This window comes from Cupressus sempervirens, chromosome 1 (genome assembly GCF_028749045.1).
Source record: "Cupressus sempervirens isolate cs-2001-9-10 chromosome 1, ASM2874904v1, whole genome shotgun sequence".
Lineage (NCBI taxonomy): Eukaryota > Viridiplantae > Streptophyta > Pinopsida > Cupressales > Cupressaceae > Cupressus > Cupressus sempervirens.
In genome coordinates, this window is record NC_143118.1 from 221,476,784 (window position 1) to 221,490,511 (window position 13,728).

At 36.4% G+C, this 13,728-nt stretch overlaps 1 protein-coding gene across 6 annotated transcripts in view; it reads right to left on the reverse strand.

The window, feature by feature from the left end:
• The window catches only part of LOC149576950 (NAD-dependent protein deacylase SRT2-like), a 221,316-nt gene that overhangs the window by 53,438 nt on the left and 154,150 nt on the right, over positions 1-13,728 (reverse strand). For all 6 annotated transcript variants that reach the window (XM_089821252.1, XM_089821222.1, XM_089821243.1 and 3 more), the window contains 2 exons: positions 744-904; positions 483-612 (listed from right to left, as the gene is read on the reverse strand). In XM_089821252.1, the coding sequence (XP_089677378.1) occupies positions 483-612; positions 744-904 (291 nt within the window). The remainder of the gene's footprint in view (positions 1-482; positions 613-743; positions 905-13,728) is intronic.

Sequence of the window (13,728 nt, forward strand, 5' to 3'; positions counted from 1 at the left end):
AATTAACAATTAAATCTTACTTATAGACTCAAATCATTATTACTCAACATAACCCAATTGTATTAAACATCAATTGCATCCATACAACCATCTCTAAAATCAGTTTAGATAAGAATTATGTTTCACTAAACTACAAAATAATACCACCCACAAAAAAGAATTTTAGAGGAAGTCATCATAGGAGAAAAATACCTTTGTAGGGCCTAAAATAATTGACAACAAACAAGGTGTTGAGTGACAAAGACTTCGAAGCATAAAAATATTAATCTTGAAGATAGCAATCTGAATGCAAAGAGAATTCACCCTAACCCCATGTGTTAAAAAAATGTGCTCATGTAACAGACATTAATTATCATTTCAGTAATAGAGGATAGTTTTTTTCAGGTACAAAATCAAAACAAATACACTAGGATCACTTCTTTAAATGAAAATATCACGAAATATTAGCATGTGTTTTTATAGAAGCCGGTGTAGTAATGCACCTCTGAATTTAAAGACTTGACTTGATCTTGAAATAAATGTCGGCAAGTGATATTATTGCAATCTAAGCATATAACAGAATGTGTTGTTCCATGCAATTCGATTGGATCGCTGCCTGCTCTGTTATGCAACCTGTTAAAATTAATTCAGTGTTGTTTAGATTCACTCAGAACAAGATGTAGATGTATAATAACTAAAATATGATTTTAGGCTAAAATTTATAGCATGACCATAGTACTATGGAGCAGAACTCTGTTGATTACCTATCAACATTTTGAGTAATCATTCCATGCACATAGCCCCTAGTTTCAAGAGTTGCAAGTGCCTTGTGAGCAGGTCCTGGCTGAGCAGCAATGAACCTCCGCCAACCAGCATAACTCCTAGCCCAATACCTTCTCTGGGTCTTGGTTGAGCGAACAAACTCCTACATACCAAAAAGGGGTTCTCAGCTATTCTTGTGCACTCCAACAACACCATATAACAAGAATAAAAATATATTTTCACAAAGAATCAAACATTAGCATTTGTTAAAATGTCAAAATTCAACTTGAAATAATGGGGTGTGTGTAGAAACCACAGAACTATTCACCATTAACTACCATTTATTATGAACTTCTAATATATAATTCTGACTAAATGCTGGTATGTCAATTAAAAACCTCATCTAAACATTTCAACATGTAAAACTTTCTCTGACTCCAAAAACACGAATACAATGTCATATTTACATAATTCATACCCTACAATGAAAATATAGCATATGCTTTTATGCCCAATACTAGGAGTTGTAACTATTTAGAAAACAAAAGAAAACCCTTTTAGTAAAACCTTTCACAATTAAAGTATCATCAAGAATGGATGGTTCGTGTGGAATTTATCACTTACTGTGATGGATATTCAATCTACAAAAAGACTACTTGATGATCATTTGTTCATCTGCTTTGTTAAGAGATTATTAGAACCAATCCCTAGGCCTGATTCAGTTTCAAGTATCATTGTCTTCATGCATTCATTATTGTTAGCTTTGCCTCTCGTGCTTTTTTTAAAACTTAACTATGAGATGTGAAATATTTGTTTTGTGAAATAATTTGTTGTTTTTAAGAATGATCTTTGCTAACAGTCATCCTTCAAATCAACATAGATCAAAGCTGCATTTTGTGCAAATAAAAATAGAAATCACTCATACCTAACATTGATAGGCCCCCCTTTGTCTCCAATGCCTTAGTATTGCAGTGTTATCTTTTTGATGCGGAAGCATCTTGGGCTCAGGGCAATATTTTGTTTCTATTTTCCCAGAAAATATTTTGTTTTCAGTTTCCTAGTTTGTATAGTCTGTGTTCGATTCACTAATCATTCATTTGTTCAAGATAGCATCTTGGATGATCGGATTATAATCAAGACCTACCTTGGATCGTGTTCCTAGGTGTGTTCTTGCATGTTCTTGGACCCGTTGGTGAATTTCAATCTTGCTTTGAAATTCTATAGTTTGTGAAGCTCGATGGTGCATACCTCTATGGTCTTGCATCATGTATGGACATAAATATCGGTTCGCTGGTTCTCACATGGTCTAAGTGGTTTGTTCCTTGTGATTTGGGACTGGACCTATCTGTTGTAATATGGTTTCTGTTCTTGGGGAATGTAATCTAAACTTGTGTCGACCTGCATGTTGTGATGCCTATATATTGTAATGCAATGTAACCCTGTATAGGCAGTGAGATAAGAGGACATGTAGATATTATTAGAATTGGATCTAAGGTTTCTGAATGAAGATTATAAAAGAAACAGGCATGTAATAGCTTGGCATGTGTGAAGGCATGTATGTTGCCAGCTGATTGAAGTTTGATTTCCAGTTGAATCGAAGTGGATCTGGCTTTGTTCTCTCAATCTCTTGTTATTTTCCATTGTGTTTACTCTTATTGCACAGTTGAAGTCATCTCTTTGAGATCCCTCCATTCGTGACTACAATAGGCGGTATCAAAGAGAGGTTATGCTCCTTGTGACATTGATAACTTATTGCGAAACCTTTAGTTTATTTGGTTGTAAGGTGGCAGCGTTGAGATCTGGCCTACAATTGCATATCATTGACACAAATGGTTCATGGAAGGAGAGAAGCAGATTCAGGTGTAATGGACATGTTAAGACAGATAGCAGCTAGATTGAAAGTTGTGGAGAGTGCCTAAAGAAAAGGTAGACCAACTGAAGATGTAAGTGATGATGAAGTTGAATATGAAGTTGAAGGAAGTGAAGAACATGTACTTGAACAAGGAGATGAAAGATTCTTGAGAGCCATAACTAGGGTCAATGCACAACCACATTTTAATTTGCCTAATTATGATGGTAAGCTAGATTTAGGAGAATTTCTTGATTGGGTTACTAAGATGGAAAAGATTTTTGAGTATGAGAGTACTAATGCAGATAAGAAGGTAAAAATTGCTAGCACTAAGTTGAAACTACATGCATCTTTATGGTGGGAACACTAGCTTTGTTCTCTCAAATCTTGGAATAAGATGATGTAAGTTGAAGGTTAAATTATTCTTTGGTAATTATCAAGTTTTTTGAGGAAAATCCAGAACCTAAAGAAAAGATAGTCTACTATAAAGGAATACACCAAACAATCCTATAGTTTGGATATCAGATTGGGACATATAAATATTTAGGTCAAACAAATTGCAAGGTATCTGAATGGTTTGAGGAATTCTGTTTAGGGTGAAATTAGTTTGGTAAAGATGGATAGCATTGAGGAAGCATACCAATTTGCTTTGAAGGCAAAAGAAAAGTTGAACAAAAGGCATGAACAAAGATAGAGAGGAAGAGTTGGTAGATTTTAGAGAGGTAAAGATAGATCATTTGCAGAAGGAGTTAGATCTTACTCTGATCCGAATAAAGGCAAGTAAAATGGAAAGAGGAGACTTCATATTGAGGAGGAGGAGATGGATACCCTAGAGGTAATGTTTACACAAGAGAGGAAAAATTTTGGTTTAAAGGAACTTGTTTCAAATGTGGAGAAGATGGCCATAGAGCATTTGAGTGTATTCATAGCAATTCAAGCAAGATCATTAGCAGTAGCTGGAATGCAATTGTGAAGAGAAATCATTCATTTGAATTTTGGGTCTTTGTTGTTACAAATCAACCGGTGGAGTTAAGGTAGGTTTTGAAACCTCTGTAAATCCTTCCTTTCAAAAGGATTGTCTTCTTTGTGTGATTGTTAAATATCTTCCTCGTTGGGGTTTAGAAAACCAAACTTTGTTTGAGTAAATTTTGTGGATCAGTTGATTAGGGTTTCATCCTTGAGGGTTTGAATTTGCATGCCTGATTCTGGGATAATTGTCAAGAAAAGGCATCCCAATGTTTTGGTAAAACTCTAAAGAAAAAAATCAATCTTAGGGTTTCCAAGGTTTCTGAATTTGACTTTTCTAATTATATATATTCCTCTTTAAATAAAATCCTTAGTTGTCGATTCGTGACACGAATTCGATTCGGGCACGTGAATCGGATCCGTGGATTCGAGATTTTTTTTTCCCCAATTATGATTCATGGAGGACTCATGCATATATATATATATATATATATACTAAAAAATAAGAGAAATATACATAATTCTAAAACTAAATCATTTCATAGTATGAATCTATGATTCTAGTATGCATCTATGAATCTAGTATACTTGATCAATGACATTGATAATTAAACTTAAAGTTTGTAACATGATTTACTCATAAAAGAGTCAAGAGTCAACACTAAAGTTTTTGATTTAATCATCAAATGGATTTTCAAGAAAATCCGCATCAGAGGGGTACTGATGAGTTGCAAGTGCTGCATCTGTATTAGTAGAGGAACCCAAACCACTAGTAGTAGAGGGGATTGTTAACTCATAATCCTCCTCATCATCATCCACATCAATCAAAGTGGATCTAGCAAGATCCTAGATGGTCATATCTAAATCAAGAGTCTCGAGTGCTACATCCCAAAGCTTTTCGGGCCCCTTCTTGTACTTAGGATCCTTCCGTGACAACAAGCGCCAATTGTTGTGAATGAGCACAAGGTTTTCTAATTTTTTTGGAGCCAACCGGTTGCGTTTGACTGAGTGGATAAAGGAGTAAGTACTCTAATTCCGCGCAGATGCAGAAAAGCTGGCAACCTAAAGAGAAATTAAAAATTATCAATACAACAATCAAGATAAATAAATTAAATAATAAATTCAAGGAATTGAGAGTGTTAACCTTAAGCTTAATTTTACAAACTTACTTGGGATAGGACCTTTATGGAAAGAGGTTGGAGGTACATGAAGGCTTGCCCATGAAGGTACCACCATTTGATGGCACCCATCCTGCTTTGCTCTGCTATGGCAATAGGGTGGAAATCCTCACCTAAGTTGAAGGCAGCAAATTCACTCCTCACAATTGCCCCAATCTCTAGATCTTGGAATATATTAGCTAGTGCCCTCTTATACCCATCTGCAACCTCTGCATCTCTAAATGGTGGCACTCTATCTGGAAGGCAAAGTACATTTGCACTATAGTACCTAGGGATAACAAAAGACAATTGAACACTATCAAATATCAATTGCACAAACATTGGATAAAATAAGCCGAAGCATTCAATAAAAACTACAGTACCTCGGGGATAGAGCAAATGCAAGGAGGTGCAAAGGTGTGGTCATCTTGTTCTATCGATGATGAACAATTTTTTCCACCTTCTTGTAAAGGGAGTCCTCAAGATCATTCTCCCTCCTCTGTATGACCTAGGATATGAACTATGAATAATAATTATAATTAGTGAATATGTCAATTTAAACTTTAGAATCTAGATATCTCTCAAATAAAAAATTGTTGTAAAAGAGCGTAAAACTTACCATTTTATTTTTTTCCAGCATACTATCCATGGAATCATAAATATCTCCAAGGCATGGCTCATCACTATCTACGAAGCGAAGCATTGCCATTATTGGATCGATGATTTCCAACACATAACTCACAAGACCCCACCAATCCTCATCTAGTATCATTCTTCTCACATTTAAGGCCCTTGTTGTATTGGAATTCTTCCAAATGCCCCATTGAGGGCTAATGACCATATGTTTCAATGCTTCTTTTACCTTCACAAGTCATTTCAAGACGATTGTGTGAGAGGCAAAGTGGGTTTCAGTGACCTAAGAACATGTTAAACTCAAGTTAGTAATACATTTAAAAATTAAAACATGTTAATGTAAACAAAAACGAAAATTATGGAATCCAATAATATTCAATTATATATTAAATATACAAATTTACCTTTAATAACTCCAAGTCCAAGAAACTCCTAAAAATTGCTTGTGACATGTGGTGATTTGTCACAAACATTTGAATCTCTTCAGCTTCCTCATATATCCTTTTCACCCAATCTATTTCGGTGCCAATTGCTTTCATCACTAAATTGAGAGAGTGGACGGTGCATGGTGTCCAAAAGATATGATCATATCTAGACTCTACAATTATCCCTGCAGCCCTGCAAACTTTTGCATTGTCCATGACCACTTGGACAACATTATCAGGACCCACTGACTCTATGGCATCAATGAGAATGTCTGAAATAAATTATGCATCTTTCACTTGCCCTTCACAATCAACTACCTTCAAGAACATTGCCCCCTTAGGGCATATAGCAATAACATTGATCAATGGACGGTTTCTACAATCTTTCCACCCATCCAAAATAATAGACACACCCGATTGAACTCAAAAATCTCTTATTGGTTGAAGTTGAGCCTCTACATATTTCCTCTCATCATGTAATATGGTAGTGCACAACTTCTCATAACCAAGCGGTTTGTAACCATGGGGTGCATCATTTATTGCTTCCATCATCTCCCTAAAATAAGGTGATCTCACAAAATTAAATGAAACACCATTTGCAATTAAACAACGTCCAATTTTGTGATCAACAATGTCTCTCTTTTCATTTTGGAATGCCCTATCTAGTGGGCCTGTATTGCGAGTGAGTGGAGATGGGTCTTCATCTTCATCATTTGTAGTTGGCATCGGCAAAAACGGATGTGTTCTTGTGTTTGTTTGATCGGATGATGGTGTTGGTGTATTTGTTCTTTTGGAAGCACCACGTTTTGCTTTTGCAACTACTCTATTGGCATCATCTTGCTCTTTTGCTAACGCTGCTATTTGTGCAGCTGGTAATCCCTTCTTATCACTACCCTGACACATGTTAATTCCTTCACCCGCAGGGCCCAAATAATGTAGTTTCACTCGGGAATAGGAGTTTCTATGTTGTATGTTGCAATAATTACATTTCCATATGTATGCCCCACCCCCAGGACATTGTGCGACTCTTGTTGTGTGTCTCCATAAAGGAGACCCCTTATCAATTTTGAAGCTTGGTGATGCAGCCCCAACCCCACCCACTGAGCCTTGACCACTCATTGTTCTATTCTTGCAATCTAGAAAAAAAAACGAAAGAAAACCATGCTTCACACTTACACAAAAACTTGAAAATTTGGAAAACTAATAATAAATCAATAATCTATGAAAGAACTGGTTGAAATGCATACCTTAAACACTTCTTGCAAGGTATTTGGAGCTCCACAACCGATCTCCTTCGAATCCAAGCACTTCACTTCAAACTAGCAAGTATGAGAGAGAAAAACAGAGAGTAAATGAACTTGCATTGTGACTTAGAGGGTTGTTTTTAGGGTTTAGGGCCTTTAGGAAAAAAAAAACATAAAAAAACTAACTTGGGCCCACTTTTTTTCATGTTTTATTGGGCCCTGCTGTGGATTCGCATGGATCCTCGAGGATCCGAGCAGGATCTGTAATCCTGCCTGTGGATCCGTAAGGATCCGTGGGCCGCAGATCCTGACGGATCCACAGGTAGGATTACGGATCTTGCCCGAATCCGGACGATACGCGAATTCGGTAACTTAGATAAAATCTGAATCTATTAAAAGAAAAGAATTTTATATAAATAAATATGTATATATATATATATACATATATATATATATATATATATGGATATACATGTTTATAATTTTATTTAGAAGGCATGCATGTCTCTTATTGAAAATTATGAGTCTATTTTGGGAAAATATTTATGTTCATAAAAAGAAAACGTTAATAAAAATATTTATATTAATAAAAATTTGAATGACAAAACCCCATAAGAACAAATACCCATGGAACTTGAGGTAATCTATGATATAATAGGTTTGAAACAAGGATCTAACATGGAAAATGAACTCTTTTGTAATTCCCCAGTGAACACAAATATGGATGCATGCCATAAATTCTTAGATTAATCCTCAGATTCAAATCCTTGCCCGGATCCCTCAATTCTAGTGTCTCGGCCTTCTCAAAACATCCTTGGAATTGCAGATAATATCCAAGGTGGTAAATATCCTAACTGTGGAAAGGTGTCTAGGAAAAGAGGTCAAAAATCTAAGTTAGATTTAAGAAAGAGAGATGGTGAAGCAACTCAACTCCATCTTCAATAATGGGAAGGGGAAGGGCCTCCCACCATCAACATGAAGATTGTGCCATGGAACATATGGGGTTGCAATAGCCCTATCAAGCAACGTCTCTTAAAGCGTTACCTCAATACTTTTGAATCTGACATTATCCTATTGCAAGAAACTAAACTAGACTCTGAAGAAATCTATTGTTTTGATATAAAGATGGGGATATGGAAAGTTTGGGATCGCCTGGTCATTCCAACAACCAGTGGTCGTGCTTGCATTTGGAATCCAAAATCTGTCCACTTCACCCCTAATACAAATCAACCCTATTGGATGAGTAACAAAGTCAAAAGCATTAATTCTGATTTGTCCTTTATTTTAATCAATGTTTAAGGTCCCATCTCCACATCCGGGAAACTTAAAAGTGTGGGAGGAAATCTTTAACTTTTTAATAGTCCATCATAGCTGTAACATTATACTCTAAGGTGATTTTTATGCCATTATAAACCTCGAAGAAAAAGTCAGGAAGAATCAAAATCCTTAACCAAGCCTCGAGGAACTTCAAGAACTGGATATATAGCAAAAGCCTACTTGACATCAATTTCTCCAATGGCATCTTCACATGGAGTAATAGGAGAGCGGGTATTGACCTTATAGCATAAAGATTGGATAGGTTCCTCTTTTGTGGTGATCTTCACTCCCTTAATCACAATTTATTAGAGGGAGTCAAGCCAATATCAGGTTCCAACCACTTTCCAATTCAACTTGATAATGCGAAAGTACCCAGACCAAATAGGATCTCATTCAAATGTAAAAATATGTGGTTTAAAGACAATGAATTCCTTCTCTTCTTGAATCTTGGCGGAATGTAGAATCCTTTCAGGGCTCGAAAATGTTTGTTTTTGTCTCCAAACTGAAGACCTTAAACTTGGAATCAAATCCTGGAACAAGGTTTACTTTAAAAACATATTTGAAGAACTAGCCAATGTTGACCAAGATTTTAAAGATTTGAATGATAAGCCAACAACATGGATAATGACAACTACTTCTAAGAGAAACTCCTCCTCAATAAGCAAGCTTACTTTCTAGCTAAAGAGGAGGTACTCTGGAAACAAAAATCTAGGGAAACTTGGCTCTCTAAGGGAGACAAAAATATCAAATTCTTTCACAACAATTCTAAAGCCAGGCACTATATTAACAAGATTACGAAAATCAGAGCCATGGCCAGTAAGCTTGTATCCTACTTTAAGAACATTCTTAATAATTGGGACTCCTCTAATCTAGTTGCTCAATCAACTCTCCTAAATCTCATACCAAAATAGATAACCATAGAGCATAGCGTAAAGTTAAATAGTAGATTCACCAAAGAACAAATCAAGAATACATTCTTCCAAATGAAGCCTGACAAGGCCCTGAATCTGATGGATTTCAAGCAGATTTTTTTCAAAAGTGCTGGCATTTTCTAGGCGATGAGCTTTGGGGAGCCCTTCAAGGAAGTAGAAATTTTGGTAACCTCCTTAGAGAAAAAAGTTTAGTAAGACGAAATATGTTGTGCCCAAGGTAATAACCAGGTCATTTCCTTCTCTACAACCTAACATTATTGAAGATAATGGATCTAAGGGCCTGTTTGGTTGCAAGCATAGGAATTGAGAATAGGAATGGCTACTCCAATAACAATTGTTTTTTGGGATGGACATAAGCTCATTTTAGAGGCAAAATGGGAATATGTATTCCTATTCCCCATTCCAATTGATGCACCAAACAAAAAATAGAAAACATATTCTTAATTTCCTATTCACATTCTAGCAACCAAATGCACCCTAAGTGCATCCCAAGAAGACGTAGCCAAAACCCTATTTCAAAATAGGCAATAGAAGCTCAAATTACAAAAGGAGAGATTTGAATAGATCTCGAGGGTATAATCTAGAAGAAATATCCCAGATGAAGGCACGAGGAAAGAACTCCTTCCTCCCTCTTCGAAACTCCTTGCAGATTTTAAAGGAGACGGACCACAAAAACCTCACCTTCAAGAAGTGGGGGACAAAAATTACAGGCAAAACTATTGATACTTTGAAGATAAAAAATCCACTTCTTCATAATCCTAACAAATCTTAGGATCAAACTTGACAAAGAACTGATTGTTTGCCTACAAGAACAATGTAAAAATATGGTTTTTTTGTCAAATTGATAGGGATCAAGTCAAAAATTGAGGAAGTCACTTTTGGATTGAAATCCATGTACGGTAAGAAAATAGGGTTAGCAATTTGGGATCAATATTTTCTCTATATTGATTGTAATAGCATTGATTTAAAACGACATTTGATTTCTAGTAACATTTTGAATTTTAAAAAGCAACCTTTTAGAATTGTGGATTAACAAACCTTCTTTAATCCTAATAATTTAGAATCTTTCAAAGTAGATCAACTGATTTACTACCTTATATACCAATAGAGATTCCAAATTAAAAAACTTTAAAATTAATTGGAAACACACTAGATAAGTATGTAGCCTGTGAGGAGGAACAATTTTCCTATGCATGTTCAATTATTGTTGTATGGATATTAATCTCAAAACTCTTCCAAAAAATGAAATCGAGGTTCATTATCAATTGGTTTTCATAGAACCTAAATTTTATAGAGGCAACCTTAGGAAATGGATTGATCTTGATGAAAGAGAGAATATGAACAATCCTACTCACCCTACTTGTGATCCAATTGTTCAAGTAGTTCTGGATATGTTAAGAGGGGATTTTATATTAAAAACTCTGACAACTTTGGAGCCCTAGAAAATAAGGAAATAAGGGACAAAAAGGTGACCTCTCCTTGTACAGACACCCTAGGTAATATCCAAGAAATAGGTAATAGTAACCCTAATCCTAGTCATATCAAATCCTCAAAGTATCTTTAAATCATGAATTAAATTTGATGGGAGATGTTGATAACCCTTCTAATTTGTTAACTCATGGATTCATCTCCAAAAAATATTGATTTTGATTCCAAGAAGGAAGGCCCTTGAATAGGTGAAAGGAGTTCACTATGAAAAGTTGATGTGGTTGAGTCTAAGGAAGTATTACAAGTAGAGATAGAGGTTAATATAATCTTGGAATACCTTAGTGACCTAGTGAGTAATGACCTTATGGAACAATTTATGGATGAATTATGTGATGAGGAAGAACTTCAAAGACAAAAAGATCTCCTAATTGATAACATAAAGAGGATGGATAATGAAGGAATTAATAACGTATACGAATTATTGACGGATTAGACAGATTAGACCTTTTAGAATAGGAAAATCATGAAATATAAGGGTTAGCTGCCACTAATCTAAGTAAGAAAGCTCCCGACTATGCAAACCATCAAAAAGTAGAGAAAGGAAAACCAATAAGGAATTGAGAACTAGAGATGGAGAAGCTGATGGCTGGTCCAAACTCACCAACATTCTAAATGTAGGGAAGGAGAAGTTCATTCCCAACCATGAATATCCTACGATGGAATGTTAGGGGCCTTAATGCCCCTAACAAACAACTATTCAAACACTACATTTCTAAATCTAAAAGTAATATTTTAATGCTTCAAGAAATAAAACTCAACCCTTTAGAAATGAAAGGTCTTAAACAAAAACTTGGTTTTAAGGAATCTTGAGATTCCCCTCCTTGAGGTGCCTCTGGGGTTCGACTATAATATGGCTTTGTTTTCTTTAGAGAGTCTATCTGTCGGTTTGCCTTGAGTCTTTCGGCCTGAAAGGTTTAGTAGTTGTTTCCTATAGTTTAGGTGCTTGCTTGGTTAGTTTAGCTAGAGGTATCCAAATTAGAGAGAAAGGTGGGGTGTTGGACAATACACAAGCATTTCTCTTTGTGAATTTGTTTGGTATATTTCCTAGATATCATGACTGGCTACTTAAATTAGAGATTGGATTCCTAATAACTTTATCCTATGAAGAGGATTTGTATTAAATTCGAATTGAATTCATTTGTTGGGTTTGACGCATCCAAGTCTCTAGGTTACAGCATTTCACTCACACTTATTGCTCCAAGTTCTTAGTGAGTTTTCAAAGTAAAGTTGGGATTAGAGAAAATAATACACCTACTTCATCCCCACTGTGGTTCTCCAAACCCTCTTCAAGCTTCACTTCTTGTAAGCCAAGAATAAAAGATTGAGAGGAAAAAAAAGGTAATATCAAAAGAAAAGAGAAAAGCGAAAAGAAAAGAAAAAAGGAAAAATGAGAAAAGAAAATAAAGTGATTTGGCTCTGGGTGTGCAAACATCTCTACCGAAGCTATAAAAATAATCACTAAAGGTAGAGCAATGTTCATGGTTGACCACACTAATAACCTCGTTGGGGCTATGGCCGCATGGCTGGCAACGAGGCTCTATCCACGATGAGCAGGGAATGACTACATTTGCACACGTATGTGTAATCAAGGATAAAGGCGCTTAGCCCAATTCATGTTTTCTTCCATTTTGAGTGCACTCCCAAGTTGTTGGATAAGTGGAAGTGGAGTTGGTCAAAGGTTCTTGGTTCTACACAAGATTTATCATTGAAATGTTCAGGAACATTTCGTTGGGTGGGTGCTAGATGTTGCGTGGTTTTCACACCATCACCCCATTGCAAATGGGGAACCCCTCTTTATGTTTGGGCAAGTAGAAGTCTTTGTCTTCAGTGGTTTTAGTTGGCAACTTTTTCAAGTCTCCAGGTTCGAGGTGAGTTTGACCAATTTTGGCCCATTGGAAAGCAATTTTTGTCTGGGTTTTATGTGAGAATTTTGGTGCCATTTTGAGGAATTCTCGTACCCTAAGTATAAGTTGGTAGGTAGAATTTCAATTCGGGTGAGAAGGGTTCGCATGTTTGAGAAATGGGACAAAGTTTGTGAGAAAACCAAGTTCAGGGGAAATTTTCGATCTCAGGATTCTCTCTCTTGGGGAATTTTTTTGTCTCTATAGATTCTCCCTCCTGAGGAAATTTGACGTCTCTCAGAATTCTCCCTCTTAAGGAAATTTCATGTCTCTTAAGATTTTCTCCTTTCTCCTCACCAACTCAAAAGAGATGCAAGAGCATAGCAAGTCGAAAACTTGGAGAAAGAATGGGCATAGCTAGTAAAATGGCAAGTTTTGGAGAGTCTAAGTGGCACAAGTGTATTCGGGAGAAATTCCTGACACTCAGGATTCTCACTCCCAGAGAAATTCCCGACTCTTAACATTCTCCCCCACATTATTTTTCCAAAATTTTCCCATCCTCTAAGGCATTTAAAGACCAACTTATGGCATGAGAGCAACATCATGAGAAAGAATAGAACAAGGAATCACCAACGAATGTTGAATTGAGAATTTTTTTAAGAATGCCATGCTCAATGGATGTAATATTCATGTTCTCCTTCTCAGATATATGTGCTTCGGATACCAATTTCTCGGATTTCAATCGAATAGGCAATGGACTCAGTATGGGAGCAACTAAGTGACCAGGGAGTAATTGTACTCTATGAAGCAATGGCAGTACGGTGAGGATGGAGGAAAGGCCGTACGGAGGAGGTAACTGAATGCCGTACGGTGGGAAGAATGTGATGTACAGTGGCCAAGAAATAATGACATCCGTATGGTGGCTGAAGCAATAAGGCCGTACTTGGAAGAAAGGGTCGTACATTGGAACAATATGGTCGTACGGTTGGAATTGAGGGCCGTATGGAAGGAATTTTACGTAAGGTTGAAATGGCCGTACACTATGTTTGATGAGGCCATACGTAGAGGACAACTCCAAGCCGTACGATGGTCAAAGGTAGCTAGGATGATGGCCAGGAAGGCAGTACAACAGGTC